This window comes from Podarcis gaigeae (assembly GCF_964106915.1).
Source record: "Podarcis gaigeae genome assembly, chromosome: 17".
Taxonomy (NCBI): Eukaryota; Metazoa; Chordata; class Lepidosauria; order Squamata; family Lacertidae; genus Podarcis; species Podarcis gaigeae.
Window position 1 is genome coordinate 8,660,807 of NC_139694.1, and position 19,992 is coordinate 8,680,798.

Genomic DNA, 19,992 nt, shown 5'->3' on the forward strand with positions numbered 1-19,992 from the left:
TCATGAATATTGTTTATTCCCCTGCAGATGAATTCAAAGGACATTCCTTACTACAAGCAGCAAGAGAAGCTGACTTAGCCAAAGTAAAGAAGACACTTGCCTTGGAGGTCATTAATTTCAAGCAGCCACAGTCCCATGAGACAGCACTGGTGAGATCATAAGAGTCACTCTGCTTGCTTTAGGCAGCATGTAAGGTTTTGTATACATAATTGTGGCTGAAGTTATCCCATAGTTAAGACTGGCGTTTTCAAGGTAAATCTAGTTCAGCCCATCACATAGCTAATGATGCTTGACCTGCCAGTGACTTAATGCTGAGCTAAGGAAGAACCTGTAGTAAGCATCTTCTTTCATTTTTACACCATTTTAGCAGGGGTCTGAGAATTCTGCCATTCAGAATTAAATGTTTTTTTCAGTTGTCTGCTTTGAAATGAATAGTTTGATCCCTCAGTACATCGTGTATTTTTACAACTGTAATTGCTTCAGCAGCTTTCAAAATCTGCTAGAGTTAAAAAAAAAAAAAAAAAGGTTGCTTATCTGTGGACACGATGGCTCAGGCTGCAGCCTGTGCTGTGAGAGGCAAGGGAAGCAAGCAACCCAACTAATTTAGCTCCTCCCTTTATCCTCACTGCTGCCACCAAGTGTGGATAACCTGCCTGCCTCCACTAAAACAGTCCTTTATGCCTGGAATTTATTTAGTGGCCCAGTGAACTTTCTATATCAAGTAGTGTGGTAAGGCAATTAGTGTAGTGTGAACTACAAAGCCTCTTACACATTTAACCCAAATTTAGATTTTGTAAGGCGGCAATGTAAAAAATAATCATGAAGGTCTTTATTCAACAGTAATGATTTGAAACATTTTGAACAAAGACGATAAAATGAAAACAAATAGGAAAACATGTTCATCTAGTCCAGATTATTTCCCTACCCAAGTTGATACTTTTATCAGGCAGTGTCCATCTCCCACATTGTTCAGCATCTTCTGTTCCTGGATTCTGGATGTGTAGCTGTCCTTTAGCTTCCTTCTTTTGAGTCCAGCTCTTTCCTATTTCACCAGCACTGTGTCTTTCTAAACTCCATTTGCTAGCTTTACTTACAGGCATTATTTCAGGTGACCAGTCAGAAGGGCGCTAGAATTCTGCTTGAGATTCTCTTTTCCATAATTTCATCTTATTCATGTTTAGGTTTCATTTGCACCTCACGTGTTTGCTTCATGCAGTGAACTTCTGAGCTGCCTGGTTATAGAACAGAGAGCGAAAAGCAGCCATTTTATAACCCAAAAACAATAGACAAAATGGTTGAAACAGTTTCATACTTCCACAGTTGGAAAGACACAACCGTGGAGCGCCCGTTCAAATATATCATAGTACATCCTCTAGCAGCGACCATGGTGAGGTTAAGATGAGGGATCATACTGCCCTTCTCACCAGCCCCTCCTCATTGGTGCTTGAATTCCCTTGCCACTGTTTGCTATGATTAAGAGCTACGTTTGTATCACCAAAGAAGTGTGTGATCTTGTAACTTATGGGTAATGAACCTGTAGCCCTCCTGATAAAGTTAGACTTCCACCAGCCACAGCCAGCAAGGCCAGTGGTCAGGAATGATGGAGTTGCAATTCAGTAACATCTGCAGGGCCACAAGTTCTCCTTCTCCCATGCCTCAGGTGGTAGAACTCAAGGTGCACCCTCCCTCAATATCGGAGAAGTACCTTTGAAGGCTTCCACGTTCTGATAAGACCTTGCAAGAGCTCCACAAAGTCCCCCTGGGCTCTTGCAAGATCTTGCTGGAAGCCACAGCCACACAACCCTAATAAGTGAGGCTTTGGCGTGGGGACGCATGGCACCTTCCTCTTTTGGCTCAGGTGGCAAAGCGCGGTGGGCCGTCCCTGCCAATCTCTGGGATACGTAAAACCTATCCCAGAACATCTTGTGCTTTCTATTATAGTTTTGTACTAAATGCATATGGAGTAGAAGCAACAGTTCATGTTTACTCCAGGGAAATGGAAAACGATTGATGCCCCCAAATTATTGCATTACACCTCAGCACCCCCTCCCCCCCAAAAAAAAGCTGTTAGAGGTTCTAAGTGCACTTTTTGCATTTGTACTAAGATTTTCACATGAGAACAAGTTCAAAATATGATAGTACAGTATGTGTACTATATTTTATATATTACATGGTGTCCACAGAAAGGATACATGCATATGGAACTATGGACATTGCTGGAGCTCTGCTTGTCAATTTGTTGTGGCGGTTCCTACAGAAGAAGCAAGCCGTGATTCCATTTAAGTAGCAGATTGCATCTTTGGCTCAGGGAATTACTCTGGCGCATGAAGGGCTACTTGAACTTCAATCACTTGCATACAGTTCCATTTTGAATCCCTGAACCAGTCCTGCATCCTAAGAAGCAAATTCATTGTTGTACACTATTACGATTTATACAGGTTAACTGCAGCCTTCTCATCTTGTATTTCCAGCATGTCCTTCAGTTTTCCATGTTCTAACCCTTGGCTTAAGTTTTCCTACATTGCCTTTTTTGCAGCACTGTGCTGTGGCTTCCCTTCACCCCAAACGGAAACAAGTCACTGAGTTACTGCTTCGGAAAGGAGCGAATGTCAATGAGAAGAATAAAGAGTATGTTTTCTTCTTTAAAACAGCAACATTTGTGTTTAGATGAAATGGACGCATTCTGAAACTTATTTCTTTGTATCTTTCTTTTCCAAACTAGTTTCATGACACCTTTGCATTTTGCTGCTGAACGAGCTCACAACGATGTTATGGAAGTTCTTCATAAACATGGAGCAAAGGTAAATATTGGATTATGCCTAATGTTCCACACACTGTATTATACCTGTGGTCTTGTGTGCTAGTCCTACAGGTGTGAAAAATTAGGGAAACATTTGCTCTGATATTTATTTGTGGCTCTATGGAAACAGTGGGGGTTCAACTCTTTGCCTCTTTTCACACAAACAAATGTAGTCGTTACATTTTCATTGATACCAACTTTGATAGTTGGAAGTAATTATTTGCACACATTTCTTTTCCAGACATCTGAACAGAAGTCTGGGTCTGCTAGCATGAGGTTTTGAAAGAAGCTTGTTTGTCATAAGTTCTTTGACTTTGTAATCTCTGCTTGATATGATCCTGGTAAAAGTCTGCCTTGCCTTTGAAGAATTTACCGGGATAAAATGTTCTCCTTGTATAATTTCCTGCCAAGCTTTTAAAGATTCAATTTGGATGAGAGCTTTGATATTAGACAGGAAATCATAGGGTGCTTTCACATCTGAAGTCTGCAGCTCAGGCCATGATAATACTGAGTATTATGGAACAAGGAGAGCTGCAATATGCCTTTTTTCAGCACACCTGTTAACTATCTCTGCACTGAACCATCACAGCTACATTTCGCCCACTTAATTGTTTGGCACTAATGCCCTAGCTGCAGCTGGGCCACAAAACTCGTAATCTACCCACTTTTGTCCGGTCTAAATTTACATCTTTTTGTTCCAACCAACCAGTGTATAATCAAATAAAAATGCTAATTCAAATTGCTCCTGATATCCAGAGTGCTTGGGCGCATGTAATGTTTACATATTTTTCAAAGATAAAATAAAGTTTTTCAAAGCCTATTGGGTAAATTATTGTCATTGAGGCTCTTTCATTAGCTGTCCTTTTCAAGTTCCTTTTTTCTGTTTCTTTAAAACACAGAGGTGCAATTTCATAAATTAATGTATAAATGTTGTTACATATACTTCTTTCTTAATTGAGTATAGACTTGCTAGATTCTTGTTAGTTTAACTTCTTTTATGTCTTCTTTAAAGTGCAAGTTTCAAGACTGCTTATAAAGTGAGGATTTCATATATGTTGACAGGGGTCCCCAACCCATGAAATTCGTTCAACTGGCACGCTGCATGTCCACATTCATATTGATTTTTAATTGTCTTCTATTGCTTCTTTTTTTTCTTATATTGTACCTCATTTTGAATTTCTGTGGCATTCAGAATGTAATACAATATAAGAAATAAAAGTAGCCATAAAAATACAAATAAAGATCTAGCATCGTGCATTACAATTTCTATAACAGATTAAAAAAAAACCTTTAAGTTGCCCACCAAGACAATCAGTAACTTTCAAGTGGTCCATGGGCAGGAAAATCCTGGGAATCACTGAACTCCTGAATGGTGAATTATACTTCTGATTCTGTGTGTTTGGGGTTCTTCAGAGTCTTTTCTGGAAATTGGGTGACATACTTTTGGCTGAGGTATGGTCAGTTTATTATTTGAGAGTATTAAATAGAGAAGTTCAGCTAAAGAGATCTTGGTTGCAGTTCACAAGTGGTTGCCTTGTTGGCACAGGCGAATGAAGTCGCTAAGGCCCAAGGGTACCAAGGCTTCAGGAAACTGGAAAGTCCATAGCTTTGCAATAAGTACCGGGCCTTGCAATAGTAGCAATGGTGACTCCTGTTCTTAAATGAGTTGGGTCCAGATTTGCAGTTCTTAAGTGCAACCTTTGAGGCTTCTTGGCGGCTATTGTATGGCCTGGATTGAGGGGACCTTGAGTGTGGAGGAGGGGAAGAGAGAGAGTTTGTGGTTTCCATTCAAACCCCCAAACAGTTAAGTATATCTTCTTTATTATATCTTATTAGAGAGATATAACATATATCAACAATTCTTCAATTATGTCAGACAGATGCGTTTTAATTTAGGAATCTATTATATAGAAGTGCTATTCTCCAGACCTCTGTTTCTGTATTTGTTCCAAGCAGGTTTAATAGGATCATAAAATACAGTGATATACAGAATTGTGAATGTGTAGTGTGTTATGTTCCAGAATTTTGAACCAGCTGTTACCTTTTTTCTGTGGGGAAACATTTTAGAGAAGAGCCTTTGCGCTCACTGAAATGGCAAAATTGTTTACTCAGGGTGCTAATTAAATGACTTCCCCAAATTGCCATCTAATAAAATTTCAGAAGTGGGGATCCTGTTTGTTGATTAAAATAATGTATCTGGCCAATGGGTTACAGGAAAATGAGATTATTTGAGTAACAGTGTCTTTTGAACCCAGTAAAGAAGCCTTCACCCACAGCTCCTAACCATACACTGGAGAGAATAGATGAGAAATGTTCTACCTTTCTATCCTCTACCTCTAGAAAGTAAGGATTTAGGAAACACTGAGAATTTGAAACAGGAAGGAAATCAGTAATAAGAGGCCCTGTCAAAATAGTCTTCAGTTGCTGAGCTATTACAGATGATTGGCAGAACATAGGACAGTTATAGGTGCGAGTTCTGCATTGCCACACAGGAGCAGTAAAAAGTGCTGAAGTAAAAAATAATTGCTCGTTGAACAATGACATACATCCATTTTGACTTTCAGTAACATTTCACATAGGGAAGGGACTTGGATGTAGTGAAAATAATTCATTCCAATGGCAAACTCTTGCTTGATAGACCTGGGCAACATGACTTTGAAAGTGATGTTAGCATTGCTTATTTTAGCAGGTTTAAAACATGTGACTATCAGGTCTGTGCTGATGTCTGTCTGGTGGAGCTGATAGACCTGTCACTTTGTAAACTGAAAGAGCTCTTCACAGTCTGCAGCGCAATTCATCACTGCATCAACATAACATGCACAACAACAATCAATGTGACTGCCACAGTTTTTTTGGGAGGGGTTGGTGTAGCTTTAGCGAGCAGTGTAACTTTTAAGTGTATATATCGTTGGGAAGCCAGCAGTGGGCTGATGAATGAAGCTTTCATTCCATACCAGGCAAATAGTCGTTTCGGTATGTTAGCTCTCATCCAGTTCTACTTAGGTCAGTTGGAATTTTGGTGGACTACAGATTTTGAAATTTGCAGGGTGCTGAATTGATATGTTTGAAGGGTTTTTTTTTGTTTTGCTTGATATAAATTTAATATGGAGGAACCAGATACTTCAGGCAAGAAATTTGGGTCTGCATGGTGAGGGTCTTCTGGCCAGGGTCCCTAAGAAGCCACCTCTACCTACATTTGGAGAACGTGGAGCTATCAATTTAGCTCTCATTTTCCATAAATGAGGAATGCAGTGTGTGCTGGTTAGGACAGACAGTATGGCAGCTAAAATGCATATGTCACAGACAGAGAGGTAGTTGATCAAAATCAGCCCTGAAAGAAAGAAACTATTCTCTTATGTAAACACCCTTCTGCCCACAAGGGCAAAAGCACTGGAAAAGGTTCATTTTTAACCTTCATCCAGATTGGCTTGGTTAACCCCAGTGGAGTAAGCCTTTAACCCAAAGATATTTGATCAGATCTGATTCAGTTCTGAGGGCTGATCATGTGTCTTTTTACCTCTTCTTCCAACAAGAAGTTGTTGAGGTTCAGCATAAGTTTTCAGGTAGGAGGAGGACCAGTTGATGCCCTAAAGGCAGATTAGCCATGCTGTTAACTTTGTACTTCCCTGCCATAACCTCTTCTTCCAAGAGTAATCTGGAAAATCAGGTATAAGTGTTAACTGGCCCAAGATTGCTAGCTATAACGGCTCCGATACCATGAGAGAGCTTGACAACTCAAAGGCAGCTTTGCAGGATGTGTCCTTTTTCACATAGCTGGAATGATGTCAAATGGTTCACAGCTGTTGGATTTCTGACCCTGGATGCACTGCAATTTCACATTCTTGTGCTTGTTGCCCTCCCCTTGAGAAATTCTGAATTTACCTGTGAAGTTCTGCTCTTCTCAAGGGAAGCAGGGTAGCCAAACCCAGCCTTAGTGAATCTGCTCCTACATAACAGAGGTCCGTATATTATAGCCAGACGTATTTGCCTAGAGGGGAGAATCAATTATCTACAGGGATCCCCTTTCTGACCCTGTGCTTAAGTTCCCTTCATATCTGGGCAAATTGTTCATCCTAAGTGGTAGGAGAGCTGAGAGTTGGGTTATGTGTGTTGTTTGAAGAATATTCAGCAACTCAAGTTAGTGTTTTGCTACGTACTACTGTATGTACTAGGGATGTGGGTGGCGTTGTGGGTTAAACCACAGAGCCTAGGACTTGCCAATCAGAAGGTCGGCAGTTTGAATCCCCGCAATGGGGTGAGCGCCCGTTGCTCGGTCCCTGCTCCTGCCAACCTAGCAGTTTGAAATCCTGTCAAAGTGCAAGTAGATAAATAGGTACCGCTCCGGCGGGAAGGTAAATGGCATTTCCGTGCGCTGCTCTGGTTCGCCAGAAGCGCCTTGTCATGCTGGCCACATGACCCGGAAGCTGTACGCCGGCTCCCTCGGCCAATAAAGCGAGATGAGTGCCGCAACCCCAGAGTCAGTCACAATTGGACCTAATGGTCAGGGGTCCCTTTACCTTTACCTTACTGTATGTACTATGCTTTGATCTGCTCTTCAGTCCCCCCCCCCCCCTTTTCTCAGCCAGACAGGTTCTTGTACTCTCAGACTGATTATTTTGACTACAGGGGAGAGTCCTTCCTCTAGGCACAAAAATGGAGACTAGTCTGTCAGAGCAAAACCCTATTTAAATGCTAGCTGCCCCCTTTCTCTCTCAAAACACATTTTCACATATAAATCCAGCATTTATGTTTCCATTCGTTACAGTAACTGGATATTATTTAATTTGTCAGCAGAATTGAAAAGCATGCATTTATTTTACAGTTAAATAAATGTGCTTATTGTACATTTAAATTTATGGTAGCCCCATTAATTTTTTTTACCTTGGTAACAATTTCCGTTAATCACCTACTTCATATGAAATAAATGTGCCTTCAAAGTAATGTGGAAGGACTTAATTGATCCTTTATTGTCCTGCTGTGTTACTGTTTAAACACAGCAGGAGGGGTAATTAAATTAGTGTCTTGTAGTCTTGGTTAACTTTTTCCCTTCCATCCACAGATTGTGAGTTAAGGTAGATTGTAAAGCATTTATAAGCTCTGTTTGGGTTAAGCACATATATATATTTCCCCCCTCAGATGAATGCACTAGACACACTTGGACAAACAGCTTTGCATAGGGCTGCTATGGCAGGTCACCTGCAGACATGTCGCCTCCTGCTGAATTATGGTTCGGACCCCTCCATCATCTCCTTACAAGGTTTTACAGCAGCGCAGATGGGCAACGAAGCAGTGCAGCAGATACTGAATGGTGGGTGTTCTTTCAGACGATAATGATAACCAATGATGTGCATTTGTAATTTGCAGGAAAGGCTGATTGGTTCTTATTTTAATTAAAATAAAATTGCTTTGTAAATGAGGCTCAAGGCAGCGACTGAAAAGGATAAACAAAATGACACACTGAAACAATGTGACTCTATTTACAATGACTGTTAAAAAGTCACTGTAAACAGGATGACAAGCTCTCCATGAGCTAATTTCAGACCTGGGAACTCTTTCCAGTGTTTAATTATGTCAATTCTCTTGATACTTTAGTCACCCACTCCCTCTCCCCCTCCTCCTCCTGCCTCCCAGACTCTTTTGTATGATTTCCTTTACTGAGCTTGTTTTGAATCTTTTACATGCATCGTGTACCTACTTGTCCTTGGGCTAGGCAAATGGGAAACTTCCAAGTTAGTTAACTCATTAGGTGAATTTTTGAGAGCTGCTTTTGATGTTCCAAAGCCAAAGTGATTCTAAGACCACAGATCATATGGAAGTGGGATTATTTAACAGCTGGAAATATGAATGGCCAATCTTGGGGTTTTAGCTTTTATAACAACAAAGAATCTTCATATGCACAGTTCTGGCTGGGGGATCAGAGAGAGGAATGGCAAATGCAGTAACTCTGTCCAGTGGCATAGCGTGGGTTGTCAGCACCCGGGGCAAGGCAAGTAATTTGCACTCCCTAGAATGAGTGAGCCAGGTAGGGGCAGAGAGCTGCGAGTGCGAGAGCGCGCCCCCAGATGGTGCGGCCGGGGCCCTCTGCACCCCCCACGCTACGCCACTGACCCTGTCCAGCTGTTCAGATCAGGATATAAATGCTTTAAAATCATAGCTTCTAATAATAAAAGCTGCAGCTCCACTTGAATGCTTTATTATTCTTTTCAGAGAAACATATCCCTTTAAGAAAATAAGTATGTTATAAGAAATATCCAGTTTACCACACCAAAAGCCAATTAGCCTTTTATATCCATATATTTAAAATTCCAGCCAGCACATTATTTTGTGCAATGTCCACAATCATGCAATCGGACTTAAGATCACGCAGTGGAACTTTCTTTCCTCTTCCTTCCCCTTCATCCCCCTGAAATTTGTGGAAGGGGAATCTATATGTGCCAGTAGTGTCCAGCCTGCCAGAAGACAGACACCATTGGATTTCTTGGGTTTTCTTTTGTTTTTGTTCTTGTTTTTATGTCTTTTGTGTTTTTCTATGTAGTATATTTATTATGTGAACCGTTCTGAGATCTACGGATGAAAGGTGGTATACAAAACAAACAAACAAACATCTCCCTTTGTCACTTCCATGAAATAATTAGTATTAGTTACCCAAACTTCACCAGCAGATGTAATGATGGGTTGCAACAATTTGAAATTCAATATCAAAAACAGTGAACACATTAGACGTTACAAAGTGCTTTACTGTTGCTAATTCTTACAGCTCCATAAGATCAGCTAGGCTGGATCAGACCCTGGGCCCATCTGGTTGAGCATCCTGTTTTCACAGTGGCCAACTAGATGCCTACAAGAAGCCCTCAGGCAAGACCTGAGCACATCTGTGCTATGCCAGTAGCTGGGAAGCATAAATGAGGCATGGAGAGTCCATGAACTCAACAATCCATCAGTCAGTCATTGCTCACTTTCCCCCCTAAGCTAGAAATCCTCAAATGTTATAACATTTCCTAAATGGAGAGTTGCTCCAGCCCCATGGTATGCCCCAGTATGTTCCTCATATGCAGCTGACATGTAATTACTTAGTTGATCCATTGAACTCATAGGGAAGGTGGGATGTATAGAAATGTAAAGTTGAAATGTACCTCGGGGGGGTCATTTAGTGCAACCCCCTGCAATGCCCAATGTGGGGGTTTGAACCCATTGAGATCAAGAGTCTCGTGCTCTACCAACTGAACTGGAACGTCCTGGTTTGTAGTTCATATTTGTGCTTAAAAGTTGTTTCTATAAATTCAACCTGTTTATAATTTTTTTGTCTCTTGTGTAGAGAGCACTCCTGTACATACATCTGATGTGGATTACAGACTGTTGGAAGCCTCTAAAGCCGGAGACTTGGAAACTGTGAAGGTAGGTTGGAGCAAATAACATCCAGTGTGTTCCTGTATACAGTGGTACCTTGGTTTAAGAACAGTCCTGTTTACGAACGATTCGGTTTATGAACTCTGCAAAACCGGAAGTAGTGTCCCTGTTTGCTAACTTTACCTTGATCTAAGAACGGAATCTCAATGGTGGAAGGGGCGGCGGGAGGCCTCATTAAGGAAGGCTTAAGAATGGACTTCCAGAACGGATTAAGTTCGTAAACCGAGGTACTACTGTATTACTGTCATTGCTTGTGTGATCTGTCTAAAAAGATAGTAGGAAGTATTTGGCACCATCAAAATCAGCCCTACCTTTTGTGTGTGATGATTCCCTTTTGGGTGCATTATAATGCAGCTTGCTGGTGGGCAGGTGCGTTTGACTGCTTTATAATCAGTGGGATTAAATCGATCACAATTGCAAATAGAGCACAGTAAGACAGTTATGACTCACAGACCAGCTTGGATGTCACGATAAACCCATGGCTTATTGTGAGTAGACTTAAAAATCCTGTCTTACTCAAAAATATTTTGAATTGGTGTTCTTTATTGCAAGAGAGTCACTTCATGGTTTAAAATTTAAATAAGCAATTCAAGAATTTGCATCTGTAAGGCAGGACATGGCAGTAGCCACTGAGGGAAAAAAAGAAAAGGAAAAGATAAGCAGCAGCAATGAAACCTCCTCTCATTTTTACACTTTGAGAAGGTGGTAACTGCTTGAAAAGGTCTCTTTCACGAGTTTCTTTATGGATATTTTTCTCTTTCAATTTTCATTTCACAGCAACTTTGCAGTCCTCAGAATGTGAACTGCAGGGATTTGGAGGGGCGTCATTCAACCCCATTGCACTTCGCTGCAGGTTATAACCGAGTGTCTGTCGTGGAGTACTTGCTTCATCACGGAGCGGATGTGCATGCAAAGGATAAAGGGTAACCTGGGATTCAATTTACGGTTTTGTGTCTGAATAGAATAGCTTCTTGCTTTCCAAGTCCTTTTGCTTCTGTGCTTTTCAGTACCTTATTCTTCAGCTGTATGGCCACAGTCCAGGGGTTCTATTTATATGCTCCAGTTTTGCAGCCAACAAAGGCAAACTCTTGATTAAATTTCAACCTGTTGGCCCTATCCACTACTGCCAGATGCTGGGCTTTTTGGAAGAAGATTTCTGCTTCTGGATCTCATGAGGAAAAGGGGTTGTGTTTCATCAATGTTCTGATGATACCTGTCTGTGGACAAATGCCGGCTCCCTCAACCTGAAAAGCGAGATGAGCGGCGTACCACATAGTCGCCGTTGACTGGACTTAACCGACCAGGGGCCATTTACCTATTTTACCTTTACCTTTTTACTAAATGTATATAATTTTTAAGGTTTGGAGGTCCATCACTTGTAAGAGACAGTTGATGTCATCATTTGGAATGCTGATTTATCTTGAAGGATAACTACAATTTTTACTCACTTCTAGATCCTGACATGTTAAAAGCTGACATGTTTCTTTCTTTGATTAGTGGCTTAGTGCCCCTCCACAATGCCTGTTCATATGGACACTACGAAGTGGCAGAGTTATTGGTGAGACACGGGGCATCTGTCAACGTCGCAGATCTGTGGAAGTTCACACCGCTCCATGAAGCAGCAGCAAAGGGGAAATATGAAATCTGCAAGCTCCTTTTAAAAGTATGCAACTTACAATTTCTTTAGACTTTTGGAGACGTGAGAAAGAGCTGAGTAACAGCAGGGCTTTATTTTTTAAGAAATGGGGATCAGCTTCAACATCTAGCCTGACGATGAGTACTAGAGAACGCGCTTACCAGTTGTGACATTTTGTCTGTTCTAATCAAATTTCAAAACTGGATTTTTAAATTTTCCAACTATTGAATTTTCTTGTACTAAAGAGCCTTCATCTAATGAAACCTGTGGCACATGGTGCCGCATGATACGTTTCTGAACTAGACAATAGTTCAGTTGGTAGAACATGAGCCTCTTAATCTGAGGGTTGCCCACATGTTGGGCAACAGATTCCTGCATTGCAAGGGGTAGGGCTGGGTGATACCAGCTTTGCAACGTCGTGGTGTGTCGCCAGCCAAACATTGTGGTTTGACGATATACCGCAACGTTGAAAAAACAAGATGCATTGGCCTCTGCCCGCGAGACACCGGGTGAAACTGCCCCAGCTCTCACCTTGAAAGCTGAGGCAGTTTCATCCAGGTTCATGGGCTGGGACAATGTAGCTTGTTTGTGCAGCTAAGCTGGGAGGAGGGAACATTCCCCACCCCAGCTGAGACAGCCCCACTGCTCTCCCCGCTTGCCCGTGAGTGGGCAGAGCACCAGAGCTCCTTTAACTGCTTGCTGCGGGGAGTAGCCACCGCGTTCCTCTCAGCCAAGCAGTTTCACAGAGCCCCCACCCCACCGTCGACTTCCGGGAGCCAGCGCAGGACTGAGGGCTCCTTTAACTGCTCGACTGAGGCAAGGGCAGCTGCACACTCTTCAGTAGAGCAGTTTAAAGATGCAGAAGGAGGAACAAGGTGTATCGACACCTCATCGATACAGCTTCTTTCTCCCTCTCCATCATATGAGGTCTGCCACTCCTGAGTCCCTCTGCTAGCAGTGCCCATTGGAGGAAGGAATTCTTGACTCCAGTGGATGTTGCTAGCAGAGGGACTCAGGAGCAGTGGCGGTTTCACCAGCGATATACCACTGAGTGAAACCAACATCATGGTCTGTTCCTCATACTGCTCCTGGGTGATACACTGATAAATCACTCAGGCCTAGCAGGGGGTTGGACTAGATGAGCTTGTGGTCCCTTCTAACTCTAGGATTTTATGATTTCATGGTTCTATGAAAATAAGATCAGAAAGGATAATTAAAATTAAAATTACATAATGAATACAATTGTATTTTTACTTATAGGTTAGACATGGTACTCTTTTTCAGATATACAGGCAGCCCCCCCCCCCCGCCCCCGTTTATGCGGGGGTTACGTTCCAAGGCCCTGTGCGCATTGATGAAATCAAACATAATTCATACCCATTGAACAAGCCTGCAAACACCCCGATTCACCTTGGTCCTCTACCATTTCACTCATTTAGTGATGGTTCAGTGGCGTCTTTATGACGTTTCCGAGTCACTTCTGGGTTCAGCGCAATGCGTGTATACACAGTCGCGCACACGTGGGGCTGCCTGTATAGTATCTCTGCAAACTGGCATACCTTTGCAAATGAAATCAGTAGTTTGTATGTGCAGCATGCCATGGAAAAATCTGAACTCATAATTTCTGGTTTCTAATTCATTGAATGTTAGCTGCAATAATTAGGACAAATTTTCGAAGTAAATCTGTTGGGGTCGGAGAGGCAGCATATTAAATTTCTAAATGTAGTATTTGTGTTTATGCTCTTAACAGAAGTGGTTTCTTCTACAACTGAGTTGCATTTTTCTCCCTTTCTTCCCCCTCACCCTCCTTTATCTGAGAAAGGTCATGTATCACTCAAATTGCCACCATTGTGAAAACAATTTGAGTCCCTAACTGGTGTTTCATAGGTTTGACTCTGGACTTAAAACGAATTGCTCTTTATGTCTGCAGAAAGATATGCTTTGCATCAAAGCCTTCCCTCCAGACTGATAAAATTTCCTTTTGGTAAACTTACTGGCACAACTTTGGCTTCACTGTATTAAAGTGAGCATGTGCGAGTCCATCATTTTGCTTCAAATGGTTTCTTCCACTTGTCTCTTGTGGGAAGCCATTTGACTCTTTAAAATGTTCAAAGCATAGACTCTCTATTTGCTGGATTCTCTGCCTTGAGAACAATTGGAACAATTGTTTAATCCAGACCACCATTTTGATTCCAATAGTGATCATCCATATTATACTGGGGAGCTTAAAGGAGGGCACTAATACCCCTTCTCTAGTTTTTTTCTCAGCAAAGAAAGGGCTGTCACCCACCCTGCACCAGTTATATAGTATTGCTGGATTGCTGACCATGTGAATGGGTTCTACATCTTTCTGTTACCCCCACAGCTTTTGGAAGAGCAGACTTAGGTGCTTGTAATGAACATCTGTTTGGGGCTATTTTTGCAGGAGGAATTTTGCAATCTATTTTTGCAGGAGGAACCAGCTCAGTGGGGGAGGGAGTGTCCCTTCCTGGTCCTCCTCCATCAAATTATCAAGATAATTATTTACAATGTGAAGTTGTGCCTGCAGCTGTCAACATCTACTTCTGCACTGCTGTGAAACAATTTCAGGCCAACGGCAGAATTTTCTCTTTGAAAAATCACAACACCTGTAGCCAGACTTGTGGCTAACTGATTAATATTCTTTCACATGGGCTTCTCACAGTTTCCATGGTATCAGCATTTCTGTTCTGGAAAGTCTCTACCCACAAGCCTTTTTTATTTTTTTATGTTTAAAGGAATGTCTTCAGGAAGGTAGTATGAAAATTATAAAATCTGCTTTTACTACTGGGCCTATTTGAGGAGAATTGATAATTTTAAAGAAGCAGCAATCAAAATAATTACAAAACCTTTTCTTCTTTTCTCTTTCCCCCTCCCTTTTCTTTGAGTTATATGTGGAACAAACCATTTAGTGAAGATATTCATCTTGTAAGGACTCATAGCATAATGCTATTTTCCTGAAATGGTGGGGGGATATCCGTGTTTGGGTTGCACCTCCCACTCACTTCAGAAGGCAGGGCTATGTAATTTACCTTGCACGAGAGAGAGAGCACCCCTCCCAGTTTTCAGTCCTGCCTACTCCTGGAGACAGGCTCAGGCAATGTTTGTACCTTCCACCATTTTCTAGTTCTGATTTTATTCTGTTTGCCTTGCCTTCCTCCCAGCTAGTCTGACTTGCCCTGAGAAGAGGGATTTTTTTTGGGGGGGGGGGGTCCTTGGCTTGGAGATCTCCCTGAGAGGCAATATAGAAAGACATCAGGGCATCTTATCACCAGAAAGATGATAAAAGGTAAAGGGACCCCTGACCATTAGGTCCAGTCGTGATCGACTCTGGGGTTGCGGCGCTCATCTCGCTCTATTGGCTGCGGGAGCTGGCGTACTCCGGGTCATGTGGCCAGCATGACTAAGCTGCTTCTGGCGAACCAGAGCAGCGCATGGAAACGCTGTTTACCTTCCCGCTGCAGTGGTACCTATTTATCTACTTGCACTTTGATGTGCTTTCGAACTGCTAGGTTGGCAGTAGCTGGGACAGAGCAACGGGAGCTCACCCCGTCGCGGGGATTCGAACCGCCGACCTTCTGATTGGCAAGTCCTAGGCTCTGTGGTTTAACCCACAGCGCCACCCGTGTCCCTGTAGAAAGATGATAGAGCAGTGGTATTGTTAGACTTGTCCCAAGATCGATTTGAAAGAGCATTATCAAATTGCTGCCAGAGCTTTGGCTTGTCCCCAACTGCTCAGGGGACAAAGTTCTCCCAACTGGACATTTTGCTTGGTTCTTGATGCATACCTTCATCTGGGGGTGACTAGTCACATGCAGTGAAGTGTGACTAGAGCTGGAGCCTGGACCAATTCATTTTCATCCTAATGAGCTATTTAATCTGGTTAAAAGATGTAAAATACCGGTAAGTAAATGGATTAAAGAAGAGAAAGCAGATTTAGTTCTGTTGCAGTGAACACATTTCAAGCCACCAGAATCTCTTCTCTTTGCTTGTGCTATGAATACTTAGATCTTAGGAAGTGAATACTTAGATCTTCCAACAATAGGGTATTTGGGTGTTTATAAGGATATGTGTTTGTAAGAGGAAATATTGAGAAGATAAGAAGAACAGTAGCGGTTTTCCTGTGGTACTTCTGAAAGAGAGAGCAGGGTGTTGGATAATTATTGATTGGAGATTTCACAGAGTTTATGAACTTCAAGGCAGAATAACGTAACGCTCAAACACAGTGCTAATCTTAGGTTTAAGAAATGAATAACAGAATAATTTATTGAGTAGTGAGGGAAAATGCATCTCTTTATCTTGAATGTGTGGTGTATATTAAAATACGTTTGCCCACATATTCTCTACTGGCATATACTATTAAATACATTAGGGTGTGTTTTAAGTAACACCTGCTGGTATTTATATATTCTTTCTTTGAGTACTGCATTACTTTAATATAGTATTAGAGGGGTATACACTGAGTTGCACTCTTGAGTAGACCCATTTTAGTTTTACTTATCTAGAAATATTAAACTGTAAACAGTATATACTATTCTGTTTTGGGGTCCTGTGGGGAGGGTGAAGGAATTGGAATCTTAGCCACCCTGCATTTTATTTCTGCTAGTAAACAGTAGAAATGTTGTTTATAGCATGGAGCAGATCCAACAAAAAAGAACAGAGATGGCAACACACCTCTAGACCTCGTGAAGGAGGGAGACACAGATATACAGGACCTGCTGCGAGGTGATGCAGCTTTGTTAGACGCTGCCAAGAAGGGCTGCCTGGCGCGAGTTCAGAAATTGTGTTCTCCAGAAAACATCAATTGCCGAGATACCCAGGGACGAAACTCAACTCCGCTGCATCTTGCTGGTAAGTGATTTGTCAAGCTTTCTTTATCACAGCCACATAATTTATTCACCCAAAAATTGTCTTGGAAACAGTCCCAGCTATTTAAAGAATCATACATGAATGCAGCAGGAAGTGAGAGGTTCTCCATTAAAAATACAAGCGATTTTTCTATTAACCGCTGGATGTTCTGTTGATGCTTTGTTTTTCTTCATAAAGCCGGTTACAATAATTTGGAAGTTGCTGAGTATCTTCTGGAGCACGGTGCTGATGTCAACGCTCAAGATAAAGGAGGATTAATTCCACTACATAATGCAGCATCGTATGGGGTAAGCATTATTCATTAATGTATAGATTTTCAAGACTCTTATTCCCCCTTTCTGTAGAATTATCAAGGCACCTTACAATGCAAAACAAAGAAAAAACAAAAAAACCCATCAAGTAATAATAACAGCAATAAATAATGAAGAAAACAATCTATACCCCCAAATAAGATGCAGCAGCAATATACTATAAAAGCTTGCTAAAACTGGTATAGGTGTAGAGTATATCGGTAGCTTCTAATTACTGCAGTTTTCCCTTTAAGTGGAAAGCCTGTCAGATTGGAAACAGAAACGTCTTTCCAGGACTTTTAATTAAAATAGGGTGAATAGATCATTTTTACCGAAACTGTTCCTTGCATGCATATAGCTATTTGATAAGCTGGGGGTGAGAATTTTGCACCTGGCCAAAAATCTGATCAGCAGGGGAATGATGATTCTTTGCACGACGTGGCAGAAAAATGCACATGACTGTTTTCTAGTGATCACATGACTACCATGCTAAGTTACCCCTTGATAAATAGTCATCAGTATTTACCAGTGGACTGGTGAAATCCAGATCAAAGTATTAGGGGAGGACAAGTTCCTAGGTTCCACCTTATCCTGCTCCCTTTGTTTCATATATGCAATCAATAAGCAAGCCTTTTTCAATTTCTTCTGTTCCCATCTTCCTATGTAGAAATGGAAAAAGGCTTGCTTATTGATTGCAACTAAGAAAAGCCCGCTTTAGGGAAACTCCAGGTAACTGAAGAACTGCAGGAGCCTCAGTATACTGCAAGTATGTTAAGGAGCTTCCAGCACTTAATACGTCCATCCATCCAAGACTTATAAATGCATAACCCATCATTTAAGAATGCTTTCTTTTGCACTTCCTTTATGGGTAATGCCTGCTTGCTATTCTACTCTCTTTTTTTTATCTCTCTCTCTCGCCCCGGTGGCAGCATGTGGATATAGCTGCTTTGCTGATTAAGTACAATACCTGTGTAAATGCCACAGATAAATGGGCATTTACACCATTGCATGAAGCAGCACAAAAAGGAAGGACGCAGCTGTGTGCCCTACTTCTAGCTCACGGAGCAGATCCAACGATGAAGAACCAAGAAGGCCAGACACCTTTGGATTTAGCTACAGTAAGTCCGTTTTGAAAAAGAAACAGCAGTTATTTCTAAGCTGCAGATCACTAACTAGTACAGTAGCATGCTTTTTACTCACCGTATTTTTCGCTCTATAAGACGCACCATGTTTTTGGAAGAGGCAAACAAGAAAAAAAATATTCTGAATCCCAGAAGCCAGGACAGCAAGCGGGATCGCATCCCCTGCCCGGGAGAGGCTGTGCACGGCTAAGCCGCACTCCCTTTAAAGAGCGCATGGAGTGTGTGTCTTTGGGGCTTTTCCCCAAGGAGGGAGAAGGGCAGCTCTTTAAAGGGTGCACGGTTCCTGCGGGCTTTGCTACGAGGTGGGGGAATTCCCCCAACTCCCCCAGAAGCTGCGCGGAGTGTGTGTGTGGCTCTTGTGGGCTTTCCCCTCCTGCCTCCCACCTGCATTCGCTCCATAAGACGCACACAAAATTTCCTCTTACTTTTTAGGAGGGAAAAGGTGCGTCTTATGAAGCGAAAAATACGGTAATCAGCCACATTTATATCCTGACCTTTCTGTTAAGGAGCTCAGGGTGGCATATGTAAAGTTGGCCCAATTTTATCCCCTCAAACAACCTTGCGAGGTCAGGTGACTTTCAAGACTAAGTAGGGACATGAGCCTACCTCTCTCCAGCCCAAATCCAGCACATGATTCATTATACTACAGTTCTCTTGTTTTACATCATGAACAGGCAGAACTATGAATCTTGTACAGATTGTGCATCTTTGTTTGTAAATCCATCATTTCGTCCAGGTAAATTCACGATGTGTTCATTCATTTGGTTACCACTGAACAATTGCTTTCCACCTTAAATTAGATTTTAACCCTGCTTCTTGAACTTTTATATTGAACTTTAAAAACCAAGTGATGGCACCTGAAATGTGAACATGCGTAAAAATAATCTCTGTTTCAAAACAGCAGAACTTAATGCTTCCAAATTTGGTGTCCAGGGCTGATGGTATTTACCATTCACAAGCAATGCCAGTTTAAAGAACAGCTCGAATATTGAAATAAAAATTATCTAATTGAGGTACATCTTCAAGAAACAATTGAACGCTGGTTCTAACTATTATTTTTTTGTATATGTGATTTTCTTGTTTTCAGGCTGATGATATTCGAGCCTTGCTGATAGATGCGATGCCTCCAGAGGCCTTGCCAACCTGCTTTAAACCTCAGGCTACTGTTGTTAGTGCCTCTATCATTTCGCCAGCATCAACTCCATCCTGTCTCTCTGCTGCCAGCAGCATAGACAACCTTGCAGGACCTCTGGCAGAAATAGCAGTGGGAGGGGCGTCCAATGCTGGTGATGGAGCAGCAGGAACAGAAAGAAAAGAAGGAGAAGGTAAGTTTTTGTTGACAGTGCGAAACACGCAGGCTACAATCCTGTGCACACTGACTAGGGAGTGAGCCCCCTGGTACCTAGTGGGACTTATTTATATTTATTCATAAAAATATTTATATGTCGCTGTATCACAAAAATGTATCAAAGCGGTTTACAACAGTAAAAACAAATATATGTAGGATTGCACTGTGACTACTGTAATCTCCCACATTATCCTAATATGTTTGCTTCGTTATTTGGTCCAGCTGTAAAATAAATTTACAGAGTCCAAGGATTTGCTTTAATCAAATGAAATTTCATTTTGAATCAATAATCTTCCTGACTTTCTGTTAGCAATTGATTCCTGGGGTTTTTTATATTTTTAATTAGTGAAAGATGTGTTTTGTTTGTTTGTTTCTGCCTATAGTGGAAGTTTGACTTGTAGAAAGGAATACATGAAAATATAACTGAAGTTGTAAGGCTCTAGAAATAGTGGTGATCATTAAGAGGGGATTCATAGGTTTGT

At 41.7% G+C, this 19,992-nt stretch overlaps 1 protein-coding gene across 1 annotated transcript in view; it reads left to right on the forward strand.

Moving 5' to 3' along the window:
- TNKS (tankyrase) overlaps nt 1-19,992 on the forward strand; it is a 76,643-nt gene that overhangs the window by 40,876 nt on the left and 15,775 nt on the right. Inside the window, exons 9-19 of the mRNA XM_083718437.1 lie at nt 28-149; nt 2,537-2,628; nt 2,723-2,801; nt 7,937-8,108; nt 10,116-10,195; nt 10,985-11,130; nt 11,705-11,870; nt 16,493-16,712; nt 16,908-17,017; nt 17,950-18,138; nt 19,250-19,487. Coding sequence (XP_083574563.1) covers nt 28-149; nt 2,537-2,628; nt 2,723-2,801; nt 7,937-8,108; nt 10,116-10,195; nt 10,985-11,130; nt 11,705-11,870; nt 16,493-16,712; nt 16,908-17,017; nt 17,950-18,138; nt 19,250-19,487 — 1,614 coding nt within the window. The remainder of the gene's footprint in view (nt 1-27; nt 150-2,536; nt 2,629-2,722; nt 2,802-7,936; nt 8,109-10,115; nt 10,196-10,984; nt 11,131-11,704; nt 11,871-16,492; nt 16,713-16,907; nt 17,018-17,949; nt 18,139-19,249; nt 19,488-19,992) is intronic.